At 45.7% G+C, this 27,139-nt stretch overlaps 1 protein-coding gene across 1 annotated transcript in view; it reads left to right on the forward strand.

Annotated features, from left to right (window-relative positions):
• GNAI1 (G protein subunit alpha i1) overlaps positions 1-27,139 on the forward strand; it is a 314,590-nt gene that overhangs the window by 241,006 nt on the left and 46,445 nt on the right. The window contains exon 8 of the mRNA XM_078674173.1: positions 18,427-18,633. Within this exon, the coding sequence (XP_078530299.1) occupies positions 18,427-18,617 (191 nt within the window). The 3' untranslated portion in view covers positions 18,618-18,633. The remainder of the gene's footprint in view (positions 1-18,426; positions 18,634-27,139) is intronic.

The following is a 27,139-nucleotide window of genomic DNA, read 5'->3' on the forward strand; positions in this document are numbered from 1 at the left end:
TACTCATATAGGTGGTCTAAATTTGTTGTTTGGTGTAGGGAGAAGGCTATTGACCCTTTGAGGGCTCATTTGTCCGATATTTTGCAGTTTGCGCTTTCTTTGGCGCAGCAAGGATTTGCTGTTGCCACAGTCATTTACCTTTCGGCGTTGTCGGCATTTCTCTGTTTGGCAGGTCAGCCGTCTTTTTAAATCTCCAGTGGTTTTGAGGTTTCTGAAGGGCCTCACTAATAAGTTCCCTCCTTCTCCATTTATCGTGCCTCAATGGGACTTAAATCTTGTCTTAAAATTCTTGATGGGTTCTCCCTTCGAACCCTTACACAAGTGTCCTGTGAGGCTTTTGTCTTTTAAGACGGGCTTCCTAGTTGCGATTACCTCGGCAAGGAGGGTGAGTGAGCTTCAAGCTTAGTTCTAAGCCCCCATTCCTGACCATTCATGCTGATCGAATGGTTCTTAGGACCAGGGCTGCTTTTCTGCCTAAGGTGGCAACTCCCTTCCAACTAGGACAGTCCATTACCCTTCTATCTACCCCCTCACCCTTCTAAGGAGGAAGAGAGACTGCAACGTCTGGACCCTAAGAGGGTGGTGTCTTTATCTGGACAGAACGAAATACTTTCGAATGGACGACCAGCTGTTTGTTGGTTTTTCTGGCTCCCGGAAGGGTAGAACGGTGCACAAGCGCACACTTTCCAGGTGGATAATTCTGTTCATCAAGATCTTCTACTCCCTGGCAGGTAAGGACCCTCCTGAGGGTATAAGAGCTCATTCTACCAGGGCAAGGTCTGCTACTTCTGCATTGTCTAGAGGTGTACCTGTTGAGGACATTTGCAGAGCCACGACTTGGGCCTCCCTCCACACTTTTGTGAAGCATTACTGCTTAGATACCGAAGTGAGGAGGGAGGGCCACTTTGCGCGCACTGTCCTCCAGGATTTTCTGGTATAGGAGTGGACACCCTCCTCCGGGAGTGGGGACTGCTGTGGGACTCTATTCACAAGGTGAGGAATCTACTGGCATATGTATCCATCAGAAGAACAAGTTACTTCCCTTCGATAACGCTTTTTCTGGTAGATACAGTATCTGCCTGTGGATTCCTCACTGACCCACCCGCCTCCCCGTTGTCCACTCTGCTATACCTGAGTTTATGTATTTTTATGTATATTTATATTTATATTTGTGTATATATTGGGTTTTTGATACCTTTGCTACGCACTATGTGTGCAGTTTTGATTTGTTTGTACTATGTACACTGTATATATGTTAATTTGCTGTCATTGGTCCGTCCGGGTGCCTCGAAGGCACGGAAAAAAGGGCGGAACTGATGTCATCACGCCGACGTAGGCCTAATAAGGAGTCGGTGACGTCAGACGGAGTCGCGCGCGATACCGTTCTCCTATGACGTCCACGCCGGCGTGCTACAAAGAATTTTCCGAACGTTGCTGACACAAGGGGAATATTCACAAGGTGAGGAATCCACAGGCCGATACTGTATCTACCAGAAAAAGCGTTACCGAAGGTAAGTAACTGGTTCATCAGTAACTTCCTACCATGTTAACCTATGGGCCATGGGGTTTGCAATGGGGGAAAATGACTGGGGCCACTTTTCCAGCACCAGGGCTTATAAAACCATATTTTATAAGCATTTCCCTAATTTCTACAGGACCCCCACTCCCTGCACAACTAGGGGAGACTTCAGAGGTTCTGAATCTGCAGAAATATTGCAGATCATCCATACCCAATTCTTCTAGCATCAAAGCCGAATTTGAGCAGCTCTTTAATACAATGTGGGGAGTGAAATGTAAAATTTCACTTTACCCAGGCATATAAAAACTCATGTTATATGGGCACTCCTTATAGATAGCCCCCCCACCCCTGGGATACCTAGGGGTGACCCCGGGGGTCCCTAATATTGAAAAACATTGTAGGTTTTTCATTTTTAAGGGCCCCTACCCCCAAAGTCGACTTTGGGCAAAATTTAAGGTTTAAAAGCGGTCCTGGCAACCAGTGGTGCTTTTAAACTGACCTCCGGCTTCAGCACTGCGCACATGCTGGTGCAGAGAATCTGCTGGCCTCTAAACTGCCATGCTCCAGGATACTGGAGACTTCTAGGTAGTTTCAATCATCCCCTGCCCTGTTACATACTAGGGGCTTATGGGGTAGGTCATGCCAATTACAGGGATACCCCAACATACCATAGTGTACCCTAGTGTATGTTTGGTGTCTTAACTGTATTCTAATGTGTTCCTTTTAGTTTGGTACTGGGCCTGGGCCTAGTTAAACAGAGCCCAGGGTCAGTCCGAGTCAGTTACCACCAGTTCCAGTCAGCAAAAACTTGGGAGGTGCCTAGGGCACAGGATGACATTGCAATACTTCAACAACAAACTCAAGGCTGCGGACAGCCACCAACCAACAGCAACCAAGGCAGCCCTTTCGGGGTAGAGTAAGAGCCAGGGGACAACCCTCAAGAGGGGGAGGAGTAAATTCCAAGTGACTTGCCCACAACAAAAGATACCCACACAACACCAGTGGGAGGCAGAAAAGCACACCAACCTACTTCAATGGAAAAACATCACCACAGACAGTTGGATTTTAAATGTTATACGACATGCCTATTGTATAGAACTCACAAACAAACCCCCAACACACCCACCTAAAAACAAGAGGTTCCAAGGAACAGAACTTACAATTAAGACAAGAACTAAAGAAACACCCCTACAAAAAATAAAGCAATAGAGAAGGTACCAAAAAAGGAACACTCCAGAGGAAACTATTCACCTTACTACTTGGTACCAAAAGCAAGATCTCACACTAAGAACCATCTTAGACCTCGAATTCATAAACCAATTCAGTCACACACAGCATTTCAAAATACCAACACTACAGGAGGTAATCCCACAGCTACGAAAAAGGGATTTCATAGCAACAATAGATATAATGGACACCTATCTGCACATCCTTGTGAATCAAGCTCACAAGAAATACCTCTGGTTCTTCCACGAGAATTTTCTACCAATTCAAAGTCTTGCCATTCGGAATAAAATTGGCACCAAAAGTCTTCACAAAGTGCATAGCAGCGGTTGCTATATTTCTAAGAAGGAACGGAGTCCACGACTAGCCCTACCTATACGACTGGCTGTGAAGGCAAATTCAAATTAAAGATGTTACACACACCTCGATCAGGTGATCACTACACTGCAAACATAGGGGTTTTCAATAAACCACAGAAAATCATCAACAAAGCCAGAACAAGAAAGACCTTCTTGTGAGTAAGATTAAACTCCAAGGTTGCACAGGCATACCCGAACCAAAGGAGAATACAAGCAATCAAACCAGAAACTCGCCTTTACGAGAAGGGTCATTCTCTGACAGTGAGGACTGTCATTAATCTCATGGGCATGATGGCATACTGCATTCCCCTCATCATTCATGCATGTCTCCAAATGCGCCCTCTGCAGGGGTAGCTATGCAGCAGTTGGTCACAAACCACAGGGAATTGGGAAGATCTTGTGGTTGTAACATAAAAGGTTCAGACTGAGCTGCAATGGTGGGCATCCAAGAACATAACACTAGACAGACCTTTCAAAACAGCAACTCCCTCATTGACCATCAAGACGGATGCGGTTGGGGAGCACATTCAGGAAACCTGAGGGTACGGGGTCAGTGGAACAATGCAGACTCTGTAAAGCACATCAACTTCATAGAGACGAAAATTGTGTTCCTGACACTAAAGGTGTTCCAAGCCCACATAGGAAGTAAGACTGTATTGATCCAAACGGCAAATACCACGACAATGTTTTACCTCAACAACAGAAGAAAAAAATTATTAATTGTGAGCAAACTACCCCAGGAAATATGTAAATGGGCCAATATAAGGAAAAAGAGCCTACAGACAATTCACCTGCCAAGGAGGGACAACACCGAAGCAGATCAACTCAGCAGACCGAACAGCAGCGTGCACGCGTGGGAGATAAAACAAAGGAGCCTGCAACAGGCCTTCAACCCCTGGGAAACGCCAGAAATAGACCTCTTAGGAACAATTGAGAACACAAAATGCCTCTCCTTAGCCTCCAGGTTTCAGAACCACCTAGAAAGAGGGAATGCCCCGTAACTAAACTGGTCAGGGATATTTGAATATGCTTTTCCTCCAATTCATCTACTACAAAGGGTTCTGGTGAAAGCCAGACAACCAGGAACAAACCTAATACTCATAGCCCCTCAGTGGACAAGACAAACGTGGTACACAAGCCTACTCAAACTGTCCAGGGTACAAATGATCAAGTTTAAGGCAGACAGGACCTCCTCAATGCAAAGGGGGCAAATCTTTCCCCCAGAACCAGCGGCGCTCCTCCTAGCAGCCTGGCGCATGAATACATAGTTCTGACATTTAAACTTAAACCTATATAGAGCAGGGGTATGGGGTTTTGTTGCCACCGATAACATTCAAAAGGTGGAAAATCACTATATAAGATACCTTCTGGCTGTCCCCAAAAGTTCCCCGATTTACGGTTGCCATTTGGAATTAGGCCTGGATTATTTATCTGATATTGTTATCCAACCAATCCTACTATGGCAGCGTATTTGGCAAGCAAACGAATGCAAATTGACCTGCTCCCTGATCACTGACTGCTTAACGTTAGAAAACTGGAAGAGTATAACATGGTTGGCCTATGTCTGTAACTTTTTCATAGATATGAATCTTGAATCCTATTTTTTACATCCAGAAACTATTGTGGAAATATCACGACTAAATTTGAAATCTTTGTCTATCACATCTTCGTGAGCTTCGACTGACTAAAGAGATCTCTAAGGCCTCAAATGTCCATCTTTTAGCAGTTCAGAGTTCTCATGGGATTCAGACTTATCTTTTACTTTCTATTACAGACTACGAGAAATATTTACTGACACTGTTCCGTTTCAGTATTTTCCACCGATTAGTTACATTCCCTAAGATGAATGATTGGTCTGCCAACCTGTCTCCCTGTCCTTGCGACGAGCAGTCTGAGCAATCACTTCTGCATGTAACCTTTTTTTGTAGTCTTTACGAACAGCCACGGAGACAATGGATTATACCTTTAATAAAATATATGGGATTGCGCCGTTGTCGCCCGGCTAACCTAGCCTTACAATGCCTAGATACTGAATTTTCCATCAAACCTATAGCCTGTTTTTTAAAATCCTGTATTAAATATCGTAAAGATTACGATTACTCACATAAGTATTTGTGGTGTTGCAACCTAATAATATCAGACTATAATGTGTATGGATTCTTCACATTAGTAGTTACACATTATGCTCCCAGCAACCTGTCTTTTAAGATACCCTTTTTAAATGTATAAAACTAGTCTTGCTATATAGCATTTTTATGTACTTATGTAATATTTTAAATGGTTTTCACTGTGTACAATATGCTTGCTATCTTTGTACTTTTATGGATATGTTTTCTCTATCCGAATAAAGTTTTAATTGAAAAAACGTAACGCAAAGAACAATGGAAGTACTAAAGGAGGCAAGAAAAAAGACCACAAGACAATTGCTGTGCAGCTAAGTGGAAAGGTACACCATATGGTGCACAAAAAAATAATACCCAAAACTCAATTTCTACACAGTAAACAGTCTGCCTATATCCTACACACTTGCTTGACATTAGCCTCAACTACTCAAGCCTCAAGTTGCACCTGGCAGCAATAGTAGCCTACACCAGGGGAAATTAATGTGGAGCTTAAACAGTCCTAACACAACTAACGACAGGACCATTCGAGCCCATGCATGAAGTTGACCTAAGATACATCACCACAAACACTGCCTTCTTAATAGCCACATCATCTCTGACAAGTAAGTGATCTACAAGTGTTATTTTAAGGCCAAACCCTCAATTCTACCTAAGGTATTAAGCAAATTCCACATCCACTAAAGCATACAGCTAGAAGTCTCCTTCCAAAATCCACAAACACGACTAGAAATAAGCCTTAATACCCTGGACGTAAGAAGGGCTTTATTATACTATCTACAAGAGACAAAACAACTCTGTAAAGGCAATAATCAATTGTTTGCGTCTCACTCGAGGTCGAGCAAGGGAGCACCGGTGACAAAGGGGACAATTGCACATTGGATTGTACAGGCAATTCAAGTATGCTATTCCACAGCAGAAAAAAGTCTAAACTCACTGCCAAAAGCCCACTCATAAGGAAAAAAGGGGCAACCTTGTCCTTCATGGCCAACGTGCCAGTAGACGCCATATGTGCTGCGGCAACATGGGCATCCCTCACATTCACAAAAAATTACTGCGTGGATATACAGATGACTAAGGAAGCTCCAGTGGGACAAAAGGTACTTCAACAAAGTCTTCCTCTTCTTACCACAACCACCCCAAAGAGGAGGAAACCGCTACATAATATAATGCACAGCATGTGAATCCAAACAAAGATTCATGCTACGAAACGGTTAATTACCAGTAGGAGTAGTTTACAGCTGGAAGAGTTTTCTGGATTCAAATGTGACCTACCCACCTCTCCTTAGAGGAAGAATGCTAACAGGTGGGACTAAAGGTCACCGAAACCAAAGAACAGCGAAAAACAGGATTTAAGACATACCCTAGAGAGAGAAAAGAGGAAAAAAGAATCCGAAGATGGCTACCACGCACAGGAACTTCCGGAAGCCGTCTGACCTCACACAAGGGAGGGACCTAGCACCGAATGGTGGTAGATGCCTCAAGCAAGAAAAAGGACTATTCCAGACCCAATCAATAGAAGGTGGAATAATGCACACCCTGTGAATCCAGAAAACTCTTCAAGCTGCCAACCTTCTCCTATTGGTAAGTAACCATTTTGTATTTTTGGTAGAGACTTGATCCAAGACTGAAAGAACGGTTTCATGCTTACCTATGATAGTCTATGCTCAAACCTGCTGCTTAGATCTTCAAAGACCCAGTAAAAGCGTGGGAACTTACTTCCTGAGTGAGGAGGAAGTATTCAACATCTCAGTCGGACCCACTGAAAACCAACATAGGCATGCTTCCCCTGAATGATTGGGTGTTGCTACTGCTAGAAAGGGCACTGCCACACAGACAACAGAAGATCCCTGCTTCCTGATGAGGAAAGTAAACCGTGTGCTGCTGCATGGAAAAGGGTGGCGTAGGGAATGCCAATCGCAGGGGATTGCTAATTCAGTGGGGTTCCTCTCCTGGTACAACAGAGCTGTAGGAAGCTGGCTCTTTGCACGATACATCTCTTTTTGATATATCAGTGTCAAGGGATTCCCTTACTAGTGGACAGGGTCTTGCTCTAGCAATCCCAAGCTGCTCTTCTAGGGGGGTAGAGTGGTAAAGCAGCCGTGGACTTACCTTGGAGAAGTGCAAGACATCTACAAATACACAACATAGTCAATAAGTAATGCACACGATTCAAAAAGGATATCCACACCAATGTATAAGTCTAGTACGGCAACTTATGGGACCAATCCCCAGGAGTTACGGTGAGTCTTTGGCGAGATCGAGAGCAGCACCAGCAGAACACCACCAGCGGCACTAGTGTTTCCGGGTGCCATGGTGCAAAAAAGCATTGGGTGCCCAGTGGTACTCTATGGGGATCTGCCTTTGCAGAAAGAGGCTGCAGGCTTTGACGGCGGTGGGGGTGGTCTGCAGGAGGGGTCAGTCGAGTTGAACCAACAAGGGTGGGGGCTCAGGCCTCATAATGCTTAAGGATGTTGGGACACCTTTGGCCCTTTTGCCCACAACCAGGGGGGTGACTGTTGCAGGGGTGTCCTAAGGCATCGTGTTTTTCTTACAGAGAGGAGTCTCCGTAGAGGGGAGCCTGCATGCAGAGACTGCAGGTGGCGGTGTTCACTGGGGCTGTAACCACAGTGGACTTGGTCTTTAGCGGGCTGGGAAACCAGGCCCACTAGACCCATGGCTCATGCGACTGGCACAGTGGTGTCTTTAGGTGTCTGGTTTCTGCTGTCACAATGTTCTCTCAGAAGTCTTTGGTTGCCTGCAGGGTAGCAGGTCTGCTACATCTCTTGGTACCTTGGTGAAGTGCTGGCAGGTCTCCCGGGTTTTAGGGACTCCGCATCCACAGGATAAATCCGCTTTTGGTGCAATTGTCGAAGTCATCAGGCAGGCTGGCAGGGTTGGTGCCAAATCAGCTGCTGGATCTTCAGTTCTTGCAGAGTGCTACTCTTCACGTCCTTAGTCTTTTAGGTCGGCAGAATCAGATTTTCTGGTGCCATGGGCTCTCCTAAATACTGAATTTAGGGGAGTGTAGTGAGTGAGTGGAGTCTTGTAATGCGCATCTTAGCCCAAGGGCATCAAGGCGCCTGAAGGTCGTACAGCTTGTAAATCATCTAGTTCAGGACTACAGATAGGCTCTCTACAAAGAGCCAAGTTTTTAATGCTTTACGAAAAAGCATAATAGAGGGTTGTCCTGCCAGATCAGGGGGAAAGAGTGTTCCACAGCCTGGGCACCAGGGAGGAAAAGGCTCTCCCTCCCCACCTTACTTTGGGAAAGCGAGGGATTGACAGGAGGTTTTTATTAGAAGAGCGAAGAGTTCTGCTGGGGGAGTAAACATGTAAGAGGGACCTAATGCCTTCTGAGCCTGAGCCATACAGGGCCCCATGGGCAAGACAGATGATCTTAAACGAGATCATAGACTGGATGGGCAGTCAGTGTAGATTCTTCCTGGCCAAGGAGGCTGAGGAGAGTCTGGGAAGATTAAGAACCAACCTGGATGCCGCATTTTGCACTATCTGTAAGCGCTGGATAAGATTCTTATTAATGCCTGAATAAAGTGCATTACAGTAATCCAGTCTCGAGGAGACGAGAGCCACAATGACTTGCTTCCGGGCTTCAGGGGAGAGGTAGTGAGCGATCTTTCGCAAGATCCTGATGATACCACAGCAGGTGGAAACCGTCCTACTGACCTGACGGTCGAAGGAGAGCGTGGTATCTATCAGCACACCCAGGTTCCTGGCAGATTGACAAGGAAGGGGGCAAACCCCAAGGGACGATGGCCACCTGTCACTCGACCAGATATCCTGGTCACCCCCGAAGATCAGAACTTCTGTCTTCTCTCCGTTTAACTTCAAGGAATTCTGCATCATCCATTGAGAGACTGCATCCATGTAGTTCCTGAAGTTAAGAGCGGAGGTACTCTCCGAATGAGAGAGGGAGACCATGATCTGTGTCGTCAGCGTATGACAGTACCTCTAACCCAAAAGATCTTACTAACGTGGCGAGTGGGGCCACATAGAGGTTAAAAAGTGTGGGACTCATGGAAGAACCTTGGGGGACCCCACACTGCACAGGTTTGGAAGGGGAAAGGAATTCACCCAGCTTCACCCTCTGTTCTCCTTGGTTAAGGTAAGGGGTCAGGAGGCTTAAAGCTGCGCCTCCAACACCAACCTCCCTGAGACGTGCGACCAGGACAGAGTGAGACAAGGTGTCGAAAGCTGCCGTAAGCTGCCGTACTGGACCAAAAGAGTTGTCTGGCCCATGTCGACCTTCGAGCGGATGTTATTGATGACCACCGTGAGGGCAGACTCAGTGCTGTGAGCTCTACGAAAACCGTGTTGAGATGAGTGTAGCGAGCTGGAGTCATCCAAGAAGGAGCTTAAGGGATGGTTAAGGTGTGACAAGTATTTTTGCTGGTGCAGGTAGCAAAGATATTGGGCGGAAGTTCTTCAGTGTAGGGTGGTAGCCAATGTGCTACTGACCGCTGGGATTACTATGCCCCTATGTGACTACTTCCTGTGTGAAATGGGCATAAGCCTGTCTTAGAGTTACCTAAGAGTGTCAACACTAAGATGGCAGCTTCTGAAAAGTCATACCTACATCAGGTCAGACCACCTTGAGGGTGGTACTAGCCTGCAGTTGGGCATGCCTACCTGGCTAGATCATGTCCTGCCTTTCTAAGTGCCAAAAGGCTCAGAACAAAGAGGGTCTGCCTACTCTCCTGTGAGGAGGGCCAGATTCACATGTCAAAGGTGAGAGCTTCTTTGAAGCTTGCCTGCCTTTGAGTTTCTAATCTGTAGGTCATTCTGAGGGCAGGGGTGTGAACACCCTCTTCCCCTACAGGCTTTGTTTCGGCTTCTCCCAAGAGCAAAGGTCCTCACCCTGGGATGTCTGAAATCTGTCTTGGGTGTCAGGCTGGCAGAGACAGGTCAGCCAACACATTAGAGGCTGGTAGATTTTCAGGGGGTGCCCTCTAGATTCATGTATTAGTAAATCCCACACTGGGATCAGTTTGGGATTACTAATATGAGATGTTTGATACCAAACATTCCTATTCCCCTGATCATTTGCACTTGCAGCCATGGAACTGACCAGCGCAAGAGCATATCTGCTCATGTTGATGTCCTCACAGGTAATAAAATACACCGTGCGTTAGGGCTGCAAGTCCTGCAGTAGAGGGGGCTTACAAATATTACATGCTGTGTTAGGGAACATGACACACTGGTATATGTTGTTTTTTAACTTTTGTCTGCAGTAAAACACGCAGTCTGCAATGACAGCCCTGCATGAGTTTGGTGAGTGGTACCTTAGGGTTGTGAAATTTGTGTCGCAGCCCTTGGGGACCCTCTTTAATATCTCAGGCCCTAGGTACCAGGGATACCATTTACTAGGGATTTACAGAGACTGCTAAAGGTATTGCCACTTATGGACACAATTGTGCTGTTTTGAGGAAATACCTGGCGCTGGGGACCTGATAGGCAGGAGCCCATGTCACTTCCAGTTTAAATCATGTACCAGATAAAAGTGGGGGTGACCATGTCAAAAGGGGGCACTTTCCTACCAGGGGCCACTGGGATGAAATCTCCCAGATGGATGAATTGGTGTCTCAGCTCAAAGTTATATCTAATGCCACCATTATGTGTGCACTCGATGCGACCGACACCTTGGCAAGGGTATAAACTCCGCTCTTATCTTGCGCAACATGCATGGCGGCACACTTGAGGCTTCAAGCCAAAGGCACAGCAGAACCTACTTAACATTCCATTGCTTGGGGAGCATTAAGATATTGAGACAGCAAAGGCTATGTGGGTGTTTCGGACCATGACTCCATACCAGTCATTTTGTAAGCAGCAAGAAAGGGGTAGTGCCAAAGCTTCCACCTCCAATCAGGGACAGATTTACCAAAAGCGTCAACCAGCCTATTACCAGCAAGGTGATAGAGGCTATAGTAGAGGAGGTTAGAAGTACGCCAGCAAATCGAAGACTGGCTGATAGTCTAGACAAGCCCAAGTGTATAATGATGCACAGACCACACTCCCCCCTTCTCCACAGATTAGGATTTCCAATAAACTCCACTAAAGCCCACCTAGAACCACTCCAGTTACAGCAATGTCTTGGAGCAATTCTCAGTTAAGTTACAATCAAAGCAAACCCCAATCCATAGAGGGTTCTCAACTTCTAGAACCAAATGGCTCTTTTTTCAGCTCCATTATCACCTGCCAGTCAGAACGGTAACACATCTCCTTGGCATGATGGCGTTCTGTGTGGCCATTGTCCCACATACCAGGCAGCACATTTGCCCAGTACAGAAGTGTCTTTGGTTTCAGTGGGTATAAGTGGAAGGCAGGTAAAAGGCTCAATCAACAGGATTTGTAAAGTACGGATAATCACACGCAAGGGTATCCAGGCACTGAGGACTGCTGCCGTGGGTGGCTCAGTTGAACAGCCAGGTCTTAAGTCCCTTCTTGAACTGAGAGTGAGTGATTTCCAGAGGTGAAGGGGGAGGTTGTTCCATTCCTTGGCAGCGAGGTGGGAGAAGGGGTGTTCTCCACAGTTGCAACAATGGATACGGGTGGTGGTGGGGAGAGCGAGGCGGAGTGCAGGTGTCTGGCAGGTAGGTGGAAGTTCAGGTGCCAGTTGATTTATACCAGTCCTTGATCAAGGAGGGCTTTGGAGGTGTGGATCAGCAACTTGAATTGGCATCTCTCCGGATGAGGAGCCAGTGAAGATTTTTGAGGTAAAGGGTGATGTGGGTCAGTTTGTGGAGGTCTGGTCTAGCTGCTGCATTCTGAAGGGTCTGCAGTCTCCAAGAGGTGATTGGTGATTCCGATGTAGAGTGCGTTTGATGTAGTCCAGCCGGCTGGTGATAAGCGTTTGGGTGACAGTTCGTCTTCTGTTAACCGGAACCATTTGGAAAGTTTCCAGAGCATGTGAAAAGCAAGGAAGCAGGTGAACAACACTGCATTAATCTGCCTTTTCATGATGAGCTTGCTGTCGAGGATGATGCCAAGGTTGCAGGCGTGGTCTGTCAGTGTGGGTAAGGGTCTTAGTTCGGATGGCCACCAAGAGTCATTCCAAGTGTTCTCGAAGAGCAGCACTTCAGTTTTGTCACTGAGCTTCAGGCATCTGTTTCTCATCAAGTCTGTGTCTCTCTAAATGCATCTGTGAAAGTTGGCTCTAGTGTTGGAGGGGGTCTTCATATAGCGATAGGGGTGTTGTCTCCGTAGGATATGATGTTCAGTCCATGGGTACTTACGATTGTGACCTGGGGGGCTTGGGGGATCGTCATGTAGGTGTTGAAAAGAGTATGACTGAGGGGTGAACCTTGAGGGACACCACAGATGATGCTCTTTGGTTCAGAGGTAAAAGGAGGTAGGCAGATATTCTGTGCTCCACCTATGAAGATGGAGGTGATCTATTTGAGGACGTTAACTTGGATTCCGATGAGATGAAGCCTCTCGTTGAGGGTGTGGTTGGATACGGTGTTGGACGATGCCGAAAGGTCGAGGGCTGCTTTTTTGTCTTCAGTTGATGAGGATTCTAATGTCGGTGGCGGCGGTCAGGTCTGTTTCAATGCGGTGGTCCCTGCGGAATGCAGAATGGGAGGTATCCAGCGGGCTGTTGTGCTCCAGGTGTTCGGTGAGTTGGTGGTTGATGGCCTTTTTGAGGACTTTTGTGGGAAACTGGAGATGGGGTGGTGGTACTTGAGCTCGTTTGGGTCGGCTAATGGTTTCTTGAGAAGGGGTGTAACGTCTGTGTCCTTCAATTTTTCGGGGAAGGTGACTGCTGATAAATTCATTGAGAATGGAAGTGAGCTCAAGGTTGAACATGTGGTAGGGACAGGGGTCCGATTCTGATCCTGAGTGGATGCAGTTCATGATGGTTGTGATTTTCTCTGTGTTGAGCTGGTCGAGGTTTGGGTCAGGTGGAAGCAATGAGGGTGTGAAGGTTGGTAGGCTCGTGTTGGAAGCTTTTGTAGATGGGGAAGATCTTGTCGTGGAAGAAGTTAGCCAGGGTGTTGCAGGGTTTTTGGGAAGGGTTGATGGTGTGTTTGGTGGCAGAGGGGTTGGAGAATTCTGACAATGTCAAACAGCTCTTTGCTGCAGTTGGAGCTGCCTTCTGTGTTGTTGGCTAGGGCACTTTTTTCAGGTCTTTCAAGCGATGGTGGTAGAGGATGGGGGCTGTCCTGAAGGTGGCTTGGTCAGTGGGGGTCATTGCTGGCGTGCCACTTCCTTTCCAGTCGCGTGCAATTGTACTTAAGGTTTTCAGTTCTGTGATGTACCAGCTAGCTCGAGTGATGGATCTCTTGGGTTTGGAGAGCTTGACGGGGGCGACTGTTGGCGCAGTTAGTGATTTGGGTTGAGAAGTTCTTGGCCGCTTGTTCTAGTTTGGTCACGGTGTCCGTTTCAGAGGCGTTGAGGGCATTGGTCCATTGACTCTCTGATACCTTGCTTCCGCTACGGTGAGAGGTGCTGGGCAGCTTGATGGTGGTGCCGGTCAAGTCCTTGAGATGTGAAGTTGACAATGGCGTGGTCGGTCCAGGTGAGCTCAGTGACGCGACTGAACTTGACTCTGTTGCTGGCTGTGGAGATGGGATCCAGCGTGTCTGGCATTGATGACTAGTTGGGTGAGGCCGATGTTGTTCATGCTGTCGGAGGTTGGCGGTGTTGACGTAGTTAAGGTCATCGATGTGAAAGTTGAGCTCTCTGAGGAAGATGTAGCGTTTGTAATCTGGTGAGCATGGCGATGAAGTCTGGAATTGCGTCGCAGAAGCTAGGGCCTGGACCTGTGGGTTTGTAGGCAAGGGTGCCTCTGATGATGGTTCTGCAGTCAGTGTGGAATTGGAAGTTGGTGTTCCATGATCAGGGCGGTGATTTATTCGGTGGTGGTGCAGTGGATGGCTTATTTTTGGATAATGGCGATTCCACCTATGTTTGTTGGAGCAGTCCCGCTGTACCATCGTGTATCTGCCAGGTCGTTGCGGTGATGTCTGAAGCAGACGCGGGTTTGAGCCAGATCTCTGATGGTGATGGCGTCTGGTGAGGGAGTTGACGTCCCAGATATTGGTCAAGTGCTTCCAGCGTGACCATGCATTGAGCAAGCAACAGTGGAGTAGCTCGAGGGCAGTCGTGGTGGGAATTTTGGTGGTGGTTCTGCCTGCGGGTGCTCTAATTTTGCAGAAAAGGCAGTACCAACTGGTGAAAGGTCCGACTTTGGAGTGCGGAGACTTGCCGCTGCAATTGAGGTGCACCCTGGGTTCCTGGCGCTGGACAGGCTTGTCTTTGGTACATCCTCCATTAAGTAGGTCTTGGGAGGGAGGTGAGCCCTGGGTGACACGAAGTGGTAAAATTGGGCAGGTAAGAAGGAGCGAGCAGCTCCTAGCAGCAAAAACAAATACGGGCCACCAAAGGAAGGTTAAATAATAAACTACAACAGTGGGATGAAATTAAACTGAAAAGGCAAAGCAAAGTCTAATACAATTGGCCGTGATATGACTAAAGATAATGACATTCACATCAGTGGGTACAGATGTAAACTAAGGAGGAAAACAGATGGAATACGGTTGTGCAATGAAATGGCAAAGAACCAAAACGACTGCGGCATGTGATGAGCAGTGCTACCTGCAGGCAGCTGAGGTAGCAGCGTCTGAGACCTATGCTGTGTGATAGCAAGGAGAGCAGCTAGGGGATCTAGTGTTGATTCAGCCCAGGATGTATTGGTCTCTGCAATGATGGAACAGCAACAACCCGGTGCAGGGCGTGCCTTTTTATATATCCTACACTGCATGTGACCTTCGCTAAAGACTCAACACTCACAGTTTGGGAGCACACACTATGAACATGATAATACAAGGGCAGCGTAAACCTTCATAAAAGGGCATTTACATTACCTTTGGAACTACTAGCACTCAAACTGGCACCTTAGTCCTCATAAAGAAAGACATGACAGCCATGTATTACCTACAGAAACAGCAAAGCACTTTTACCAGCTGTCCCATCTATCCCAGAGCATATGGGATTGGGCATTTCACTGTCAAATTCACCTCTTCGCAGAGTATCTCCCAGGGGTGGATAACAACGTTGCCAACTTCCTAAATGAGACGCAATAACAAGTCCACAAGTGGAAACCCCACGCATAAATCCTGCTTCCATACTTCAACTTTGGGGAACATCAGACCTAAACCTTTGCCACAGGGCAGAATGTAAAATGCAAAACCTTCCCCTCCAAGGTTTATCACACGCAGTCCAAGAGCAATGCACTATGGATGAATTCTCAGATTTGCCTACGCTTTTCCACCTCACTACTAGCTTCTGCTGTGAGGAAGCTCAGTCAGTCTCCCACTTTGATTCAGATAGCTCCTACCTGGGCACGACAGCCAATGGTACATGACCTTACTAGATCTGTAGTTCCCCACAAGAGGCTGATCAACAGAAAAGAGCTGGTCACACATGCAAGGCTGTTAAACATACAAATCCTAGAACGATTAATCTGGTGATCTGGCGCCTGAGATGCTAGAATTTAGTCACCTAAAATTGCCCTCTGAAAGTATGGACGTCTTCAGGGAGGCAAGACGACCTACCACTGGAACATGTTATGCTGCTAAGTGGAATAGATTTGTCCATTTCTCGTAGCGCATTGATCCCCTGAACCCTACAGTACAAAACCTTATCGGCTATCTCCTACACTTAGAAAAGGAATGATTGGCTTACATATCAATACAGCTTTACTTATAAGGTATTGCTGCGTATCTCCTGAACAGGGAACAGTAATCCCTCTTCAGAATCGGTTAAAGCATTCATGCATGTTTTAAAGAAGCGAATATCTCCAAAGTCCCCACCTACTCCAATCTGGAACTTTAATGTGGTGCTAAGCAGACTCAGGGGCCCTCATTTTTAATCTTTACACACCTGACCACTTCAGTTTCTCAGATGGAAAGCTGATTTTGTGTTAGCAAATAACTTCCTTGAGAGTGCGTAAGATGCATGCTCAGAATATAGGAAAACTTTTATTTCAGGTACACCAGGATAGGGTATTCTTTAGTACCATTCCTAAAATCTTAACAAAAGTAGGGCCTTCTTTTCACCTGAACCAAACCTTTGCGTTCCAAGTTTACATTCAAATCCATACACTGTAGCAAAGAGTGCTCTTCATACACTAGATGTCTAAAGAGAACTAATGTATTACATTGCCATAACAAAATCTTTTCATGAAACATGTTTGTTGCTTTCTCAAAAGCAGTGAAGGAGTAGGCAGTATCTAAGGCAGATATTGCTAGATGTGTAGTTAAATGCATCCAGGCACGTTACATCAAGGCAGGAAGGACATTACCTGTCCATGCCTCCAAGACTGCTCTCCTATGAAAAAGGGTGCTTCTATGGCTTTTACCTGTAATATTCCCATATCTGACCTCTGCAAAACAGCCACATGTCCAACTTCACACACATTATCTTAGTACTACAGTGTGGACATAGTAGCATGCCACAGGCACATGTTGGGCCGACCATACTCCACTTTATTTCAAGCATTTGCACCATCCAGTGCCTCTGTCGCCAAGGGAGGACTGCTTTATAGTCCATGCTCATTGTACAGCTGGATTCAAGTTAGCCTGGCTGTTACCCCAAAACTGGTCACAGGGTGCTCGTTTCCGGTGAAAGGAGGACCTGGCCTGGCAGTTCGTGCTGAACTGTTCCCATTGGGAGCAGGGTTAATACTGGTTTGCATATGGCCGGGTCCAAACTGGGGTGGTGTGACGAGCAAAAACGAAACGATAGATTAAACCAGATCCGTGACTGGGGGTGAATGTTTGATTAGCTCAGCATTCCGTCCACCATCAGTTCTTTTTACTACAGTCTATGCAGAGCATGTTTTTCTTCATCCACTCATACAACAAATGGATTGTTACTTACTCTGTAAGTATCTACCATAGCATTTAGTGTTGTAGATTCACACGCGCCCACCTACCTCCGCGGAAGTCATTGGTTGTCTCAGATGTTATTTTTTTACTATGTTGTACATATTTTTTCTTTACGCTTAGTGCATAGTCAGCATTATGTTCTATTTCTCGCTCCAATAACATGTATCCAATGTGTGAAAAATAATCTAACATTTGAACTGATGACCATGCACATTGCCACTGTGAGTAGAAGCCACAATATCTCGGACTCAAAGATTTATTTAAAGAAAAACAAGTTGCATATGTCGGAGCCCAACACTAGATGCAGAGCATGTGAATCTACAGCACTACATGCTACGATAGATGTAACACAGTCCTTACTAATAATTTGAGCTATTCACATAGCACCTAGTGTTTGTCGGATACGTTTGTCTATATTTTTCTATGTTGTAATGGTCTGAAACGTAGAGGAGATAAAACCTCTGCTGTGTGCCATCCAGATGATTCACTATGTGAATGTTTGAGACTTGCATATCCTCTAAGCATTTTGGAAGTAGTCATGGAAATTTCCCTTTGACATGTAAACCATTATGTGCCATCCTGCTCTTCTGCGTGCACTTGGTTGGTCTTAATCATTCTACTATGTGCGCTCACACAAGTCTTGGGCCTTATATAGGCTTATACTGAATACCAAATTATCAGTCTCAAAAGGCAATGCTTCAAAAAGGATGTAATTTGTAAATCTCAATTTACAAGCTGTGATCATAGAAAGAAAAGCAGACAAAAAATGCCTTGCCCATAAAAGCGTATAATTTTTTTTTCTCAAAGTACTTTTATCATGTAAACCCTCATAGATTCTACTTAAAAACACACCCCATAAATGAGTGATCCTAGAAAGAATACCACCTATTAAAAACAAGCTAGCAGAATAACTTGAGAATTTCACAGATAAGAAATAAAACGTGCATCTGTAATTAACATGAATGTAATAGAATAAATGTCAACCCTTTTAACGTGCTAAAAAATATGCCCCTTATAATTAACAATATATAGCGGGTGTGAGTTTTTTTAAATGGTGTGTAGGTCCTTCTTAAATTCCTAGTGTGTTACAAATGAATATAATCTGGACCATTATAGGGCAGTGAATGTAGAATGTATAGTAAAAGGTGTATTTGCTTGGTGACATTGCTGTCAAGCACGAGTGATTGTATGTTTTTATGTACAGTAAGTGAATGCCTCCTTTGGAAAATGTATGGTTTTAAACCTTTTGTCTTTAACAGACATTGTTACAATCCTGTTATTCATTCTTGCAGGATCAAACACCTACGAAGAGGCAGCAGCATACATTCAATGTCAATTTGAAGACCTAAACAAGAGAAAAGACACAAAAGAAATATACACCCACTTCACATGTGCCACAGACACCAAGAATGTGCAGTTTGTTTTTGATGCTGTGACTGATGTCATCATAAAAAATAATCTTAAAGATTGTGGCCTATTCTAGGATTTTCTACTAAATGGTAATTTACTTCTTATATAAATTAATTGTTTTCACCCTTGTTTTATGTGAAATTGAGATACTATTACACATATGCATCCTTTTCTTTACTCTAAGAATACATTGCGACAAGCCCAAAAACTATAGCAGCAGTCAAAGAGCCAGACCAGCTGATGTATAAACTGCTCCTTTTCATGTCACTGTTCTTTAACCTAAAACGCATTCATGTCTTCATTTTTCCAGTGTAGTGTACTTTGTAGAATTGTATCTGTTTTGCAGTCACATATTTGATGATTGTGCTGGGCATATTTTAGGCTCTCAAGGGTAGCTGACGAATGGGTCTTTTTGTGCGCTTAGTAATTGCATGCCTTTGCTTTCCCTTGTAGTGCTTATCTATATCACACAAGCCATCCACAAGAGTGAGAAAATGTATGTTGTAGGTTGAACTGCGGCCTCCAAGCCCACTAACTGTGTTCCTCCACCCATTGCTGGAAGCAAGACTTTTAGAGTTTTAGGACATCTCTTCAGACTAGGCTGTTAAGAGACTATTTGATTAGACTATTTGATTAGACCCGGTTGTAAGAAATATGTTAATCTTAATACTTTTATTTGCCTCACAGATCTAAACTGCTTGTTTAGATCAGAGTTGAGTTAGCCAGTTACAGTGAAATGCCTTGATTAGAATTCCTGTGCTATACCAAAAACAACAAATAAGATGCATCCTGGCTCAGACCTAAACCTTGTCAGCTTTAAATCCTAACTTTCACCAAATGCAATTCACTTGTAATCTGGACACCAACCCCAACTTCCAGCAACACATTGCAAAAAAGACAGATGGCCTTGTATCATCTGCCCGTCTTAAAGGGAGTCAAGCTATTTCTTCCAGAAAGTGACTTGAAAACTTCCCATCTGGATGATGGTAGTGCCCCAGTCTATGGCTTCCCTGACTCCACACTTGCACCCGTTATAGGTGTCCTTAATGACGCGCTGCAGCAAGTCTCATCCAGGGCATGAGGAAATGAAATCGTATCAAGCCCATCCTGATGGGTCTTCATTGGTTCTGCTTGCCAGTCTGCACCATCTTCAAAACCACCCTCATCATTTCTGAATCTATCACGACCAGCAACCCTGCTTATCTTGCAGACAAGCTCACGATCTCCAGCCAGGAATCCATCAGACTGCAGACTAAGAAATGTAAAAAAAGAAAAAGCAGACCGTTTCCATCTATGCACCCAGCATATCGAACAAAATCCCTGTATCTATAAAGACTGCTCCAGCGCTGCTTCAGTTTAGGGAAGAGTTGAAGACTCTCCTCTTTAAAGAACACTACATCATATTACATCAACTATACACAACCTAGCTTCCCACTCTTAATCCTTGCTTTACACTAGTCTGTGATCAACTATAGTGATCCACTGCCTTTTGGTTAGGTTCATGCAATAGAAATACCATTTACATACGTTCACGTATGATCCCAGCCTCTTGGTGGTATTGCTGTTTTTTACTATACATCTGCTTTTCATGGTTGCGCCAGACTCTGTTGCGTATTTACATTGTGGGTACCTCTCCAGTGTGAAATCCTTCTAGTGGTGTTGATCCACACTAACTATACCACAGCCCTTTTTTTTGTGTTAGTAAAGAAGAGAGGCTCCCACACCAACTACATTACATTTCTTGCAGTGTCCACATGATCATCTCATGGCATGTTCATGATGGAACCCTACATTGATGGGGATCTAGAACATTTGGAAAACCTAAGTATGTGCTAACACTTTTCACCTATCTTGTAAATTTGCCAGTGTCGATAGTCTTACCAGCACCCATGTTAAACACCAAACCTAGGTCTACGTCTTCCCAAGCTCGACTAATATACCACTACAAAATCACTAAAGTGCAACTGAATGTTAGGCAACCTGTTTCTAACCCAGTGGTTATACTGTGACACAGCGATCTGCTGAGGCTTCATCGTTTTTGGCTCGGACTCTGATCCCCTACCAGAATGGGGCGCTACTGGCATTACTTGTGGCAATGAGTGGTGGTGGCTTGCTACTTCATATTACACTGATGGCTTAAACCTTAGCTTACAAAATAACAGTGACCTTGACACCTTCCTTGAAACTGAGCATGACTCGTCTCAAATAGATAGTGCCTCGTTTGTAGTACTGGTTCACATGGAGCGAAGGAACTGCAGTTACCCTCAATTGAGACTAAGATAACTGTTATAACCGAGATTCTCCGATTTGGGCCTGCAATATCTGATTATCTACACCCATTCAATGACACCCACATAGATGCCTTGTTGGCTATGTGGTTTAAACCATGTTCTTGTCCTCCCGATAGTTGGCAAGTTTTGCCAGTCATCACACACCCATGGATCCTAACTTCCTCACCAAACATACTTTAGAAAGTTTCATTGTGCAGACTTTGGCCAGTAAGGTCAATTCTCACTCCTTTCCAACCAATCACTCAGGTACTGAATCCAACTGGATTCATGCTTTTGGCAAACTGATGTTTTCTTTTGGCATCAACACACTACGGTTCATAAGCAGCCTGCCTGTTAGGCTGCTACATGCATGCCTTCTGGTGCACTGCCCCCAATATCTTTGTCATTCCCATAGGACGTTATGGCCTCCGTGGCCTAGTCTATCCATGATTGGTCAGATGTGGTGAAAACCTTGTTTGTGTAAGCCTAGACATGACCCATTGCAGTGGTAGTGCTACTGTTACCAGTGTTGTGCTTAATTTAAATGGCTTCTACACTGGCAGCAGAAGAATGACAGTACCATTACAACACCAGTGTATATAACAAAAGCCATTATCACACCGCATAATTTACTACCGTAATCACAAACACAAATATCATCCATACGTTTCCTGCGCATACTATTAAAACGCTAATTCTATTTAAACAGTATATGCACTCTTAGTAATCTGAAATAAAAATATTTGTCCAAGTTCGTGTAAAAAAATGTCAAAGCATCCTAAGCAACCCGTTAATGCTGTACCTTTTTGTTGACTACTTCTGTTCTGAAATTCCCGATTATAAATTGCTATTGTTTGTCCTTTAAGTCATGTAGTATTCTGCAGCCCCACAAGCTCCCCTTGCTGGTTTTATGATACGCCGTCTGCCTCAAATCACGTCACGTGGGGTGGAATATTTCCGATGCAGGACAGCAAACAAGTGGAAGCGGGGCGTATGACTCGCCTTCTAAACGCCCTCCAGTCAAGCCTCTGACCCTGCCAGCACGCCGATAGAAGCAATTCGCTCTCACACCAACACCTGTGGCTCTCTACAGCCACTTCGGTCTCACACCTGCATCTCTCACCTTAGTGTGGGAGAAAATGTACTTTTCACCTCTTCGTTAGCACAAAATGTCACATTATCCAGTATTAGGGGTGTCTTTCATAGATTCACATGCCTGAATCATTCCCAGTCGTCGGAATGGGAGTCCCCGGTATATAAATAAAGTAATGACCCATAGACATATAGATAAATAGGCCTAAAGGCCTCACATTAGTAACCTATGCCTGTCCTTTTGTAGAAGCCTCAGTCCCTCAGATTTTCTACCGCACGTTGTGCTAAGGGAGTCTCCTCTGAGCTCTGCTCAGATTTTTGTTCACAACTGGTTTCCAGTGTTCTTGGATATCTTATCCTGTTTCTTCTGTGACTGCTGATACTATCATGGCTGACGCACCAAAAAAGGGTCTTTTTAGATCCTGTGGTTCATGTGGAAAGAAAAGGCTACATGTTGATGACCAACATAAAGACTGCCTATATTGCCTGTATCTGGACCATTCTTCTAAAGACTGCAAGGTATGTCGTACCTTTTCCACTAAAACCCTCAAAGACCATGGAGGACTCCTTTTAATCTGGCTCCAGAGGCTGAAAGACAGGGACCACCTTGAATCTTCTGAGGAAAGTAAAGGTTCTTCAGTCTCTTCAAGATCTTCTCTAAAGAGACCTCGGGTGGCTTCGTCTAGCCCTACGGCTCCTCCTCAAAAGAAGACATCAAAGAAGTCTTCAGAGGTTCTATCCAAGGCAACTTATGTGAAGGTTTCCTCTCAGGAAGTTCACACCTTCAAAAAGCCTGCTTTGACACAGTCGACGACGGCATCGTCGACGACCTCTTCATTGTCGAGAAAAGCTGTCTACTGCTTCACATGTATCTACGTCGACGACTACTATTTCTACGTCGACGGCATCGTCGTCATTATCCTCGTTGAAGACTACGACCCCATCGTTGACGGCAGGTAAGACTTTGTCGTTGACGATAGCCATCAAGAAAACACCGTCGACGTCGAAGACTCCGTCGACGCTGACCTCGCTGACGACTCGTTCGGCGACAACCTTGACGACGAAGCCAATACAGTCGACGTCGATACCATTGACGAAGGGCTCGTCGACGAAGACATAGTCGCGACCGAGATGTCTCCACCGTCGGCGGCGGCCCCGTTGACGATGACTTAACCTTCTACGACACCCGTCGACGTTCCACCGTCGACCGTGCCGTCGACGGCCTCGTCGACTATGATGGATTCTGGCCTTCAAACCACATGTGTACGCCTAAGAATCCCGAAAAAGGCACTCACGCCAGCTTTAACATCTCCAAGCAGAGTTCAACCACTGCCTCCAGCATGTCTTCTTCAAAAGGAGGATTCAGATGAAGGGGACGTGTTTCAGACGGCAACATGTCCTTCGGAACTTAATGTAAAATGCCAAAGTTCGGATGAAGATGAGGATCAGGAGGAGGAATATCATCTGCCACCTCAACCTATGGTTTGCCTGCCAACCTCTTACGTTACTGACTTAAGGTACCTCATTCAATACTACAAGCAGACGTTTCCAGAGTCACCTGCTCCACCACCTACCACAGTATCTCCTTCACCAAGACCACGGCCTCCACCTTTATATTCAGCCTGAGCGGTTTGATCTACCACATCTTCCGACTTCTGATGAGGAAGAGGAAGAACAGCAGGAAGAGGGAGAACTGCAAGATGCCCAATCTATGCATGATGACTGGGATGACTGTCTTTCCCTCCCCCGCGTCTCCAGTGCCTGCGCCCGCAGATTCTCCACCAGGCGACATTGGAGGGTTCCGTAACGTAGTTGAGAGGGCCGCCGAACGTTTTAAAATAGCAATGGTCTCGAGTATGATTTTAAAGGACCTCTCAAAAAAGCAGTGAGATCAATACCCATTATTGATTATTTATGGACTCAGGGTTTTCAAGTCATGCAGAACCCTTCCTCCGTACCTCCGGTGGTACCTCGATTGGATAAAAAGTATGGAGCACCCGATACTGCACCTGCTTGTTTGATAGGACACCCCAAACCGGACTCAGTGGTGACGCAGGCGGCACAGAAGAATTCCAGAAATCCTTCTGCCCCATTTTCGGCACCTCCGGGTAAGGAAAGCAGGAGGTTAGACAACATTGGGAAGCGGTTCTCCTCAATGTCTGCAATGACTGTGAAGGCAGCCAATGCCTTAGCGCTCTTGGGACGCTACAATAGACAATTATGGGTGGATTTAGCCCCATATCTATCGGAATTACCAGATAAATCCAAAGAGGAGGTAAAGAAAATGTTACTAGAGGGTGAAACCTCGGCGTCAGAAATAATAGACTGTGCGATGGATATCGCTACAACTGGTTTCTGACAGCTGGCTGGAGCAGCAGTCTTGCGACGGCAAGGGTGGCTAAGAGCAACTTCCTTTCATCCCGAGGTGCAAACGAAAATATTGGATATGCCCTATGATGGCCAATTGCTCTTCGGCTCCAAAATTGATGAAGCGCTACAGAATATAAAGGAGGACATGGACACTGCTAGGGCTCTGGGTACTCTCCAGTCCAAGAACCAGTCCTTTCGTGGGTCTAGAGGAAGAGGACAGTCCTTATAGAGGAAACTTTTCAATACAGGTCTTCATACTCTTCAGGCCAGAGTTGACCCCAATATCCGCAACGCCAGCAACATGGACAACAATCTTCTTATGGCAAGTCGTCCTTTCGTGGTAAAGGACAGCGGAAAAACAATGGGCATAGACAAAGACATGTCTCTTCAGCCAGTCCCAGATTTGTTTCCCTCATCAAAAATTGGAGGAAGGATTTCCCATTTCTTAACAAAATGGAGCAAGATTACCACGGACCGTTGGGTCCTTCGCATGATTCAATTCGGCCATTCTCTGAAATGTACGCATATTCCACCCCAAACACTTCCCCGCCCAATGAATCACAAAAATCTACGGCTGCTTCTCAGAGAAGTCTCTTATGCTCCAGAAAGGGGCAATAGAAAAGGTACCTCCGTCTCAACGAGGAAGGGGATTTTACTCTTGCTTCTTTCTAATTCGGAAAAAAGAGAAGAAGTGGAGACCAATTTTGGACCTCGGGGCCCTCAACAAATTCCTGAACAAGCAGTCATTTCGCATGGTGACGATTCAGGAGGTCTTACAACTGCTAGAAGAGGAAAATGTCATGACGTCCCTGGACCTTCAGGACGCTTACTTCCATATCCCGATTCACAGAAATCACAAAAAATATTTAATGTTTGCAGTGGCAGGCAGACATTTTCAATTTTGCGTTCTGCCCTTCGGACTCTAGTCTGCACCTCGCATCTTCTCTTCACGAAATGTCTTTCCCCAGTTGCTGCATATGTCAGGCAGCGCCATCATCAAGTCTTTCCGTATTTGGACGACTGCCTGATCAAGGCTCCATCTTTAGAAAGCGTGTCCAGGTCTTCTAACGCTTGTCTGCAACTTTTCAATCGTTTAGGACTCGCACACAATTGGGAGAAATCAGTCCATCTACCTTCTCAGCGCATCAATTTCCTAGGTGCAACTCTCGACACACGATTAAAGAAAGCCTTCCCATCTCAAGAGAGAAAGAACAGGCTTTTGACACTGCCTATGCTCGTGACTTCAAAGAAGACCTTAACAGTCCGACTTTTCAAATCCCTACTGGGAATGATGTTGTCATGTATCCTCTTGATACCTCACTGCAGGCTACACATGCGCCCCCTCCAGGAGGCACTCGCAAACAATGGGTCCAATGCACAGGGTCTTTCGACAATCGCATAAAGGTCACTCCTCAAATGGTCAAGTCCCTTCAATGGTGGATATCGGTTTGAAACCTTTCTCAAGGCTTACCATTCCTGGTTCCGGCTACACCACATGTCATCACGACAGACTCCTCCTTGGAAGGTTGGAGAGCTTTCCTCCAAGAGCTACAGATAAGCGGGAAGTGGTCCCCCTCAGAAAAGGGGCTCCATATCAATCTCCTGGAACTACTGGCAGTCTTCCTCACCCTCAAGCTTTCCTTCCAAGAATCAAAAATTCCCTAGTGCTCGTCCTTACAGAGAACACTACGACGATGCACTAACTCAACAAACAAGGAGGGACTCGTTCAATGACACTCTCTCACGAGTCTCAGAAAATTTGGAACTGGGTAATCGGACACAATATATCTCTTCGGGCGGAGTATGTTCCAGGCATGGACAATGTGCTCGCCGATTCTATAAGCAGACAAAGAACAACGTCTCACGAGTGGGAACTGGATCAAGGAATCCTCAATCAAATTTTCTCGAGATGGGGTACTCCACAGATCGACCTGTTCGCCACAAGGTCTAACACCAAATGCCAACACTTCGCAAGTTGGCATCCCCAGAAAGGGTCCCTAGGGAATGCATTTTCGATCGCATGGTGCAACGTCTTTTCGTACACCTTTCCACTGTTTCCACTGATTCCCAGCATCCTGAGAAAGCTGAAGGCGGAGCCTTGTACTCTCATCCTGGTAGCCCCAACTTGACCATGCCAACATTGGTTCACGGAACTCCTCCGTCTATCTCTGGAACTACCGATGCGTTTGAAGAAGTTCAGCATCCGAATCTGACCTCACTCAAATTAGCCGCTTAGCTCCAGAGTTCAGAGAAGCTTGACTATCCCACCAGAATGTAGAGCAATCTTGGCTCGGGCTGATAGCACCAATAAAATATACTCTTTGAAATGGAAGAGATTTTGCATCTGGTGTAGATAGGATAGGATGTGCATTTGTATAGCGCGAATTGCTGCCCGGAGGCGTCCAAGCGCTAGGTATACATCCTTTCTTTCCTCTCCGGAACAAATATTACCTCATCTTCTCCATCTGGCAAACTCAGGCCTGGCTCATGCGTCCATCAGTGTCCATTTGATGGCAGTATCCCGTTACAGAAGATGTTCTGCTGGCCCTTCTCCGTGGTCTAACAGGTTGGTCAAACAGTTTTTAAAAGGACTCTACAGAACCTTTCCCCCTGTGAGAATTTTGCCACCTACCTGGCACCTGAACACAGTCCTTAATCAGCTTATGAAGCATCCCTTTAAACTGGTACACAGGGCTGACCTGAAATACCTCTCTTGGAAGACAGCCCTTCTACTTGCTCTCACCTCCGCAAGACTGGTGAGTGAGCTTCAAGCTTTATCAATACAAGAGCCTTTCCTGCAATTCAAGCAGGAAAGAGTAATCTTGCGGACAAACCCAAAGTTTATTCCATAAGTCCCGTCGGA

The sequence above is a fragment of the Lissotriton helveticus genome, chromosome 1_1 (genome assembly GCF_964261635.1).
Source record: "Lissotriton helveticus chromosome 1_1, aLisHel1.1, whole genome shotgun sequence".
Lineage (NCBI taxonomy): Eukaryota > Metazoa > Chordata > Amphibia > Caudata > Salamandridae > Lissotriton > Lissotriton helveticus.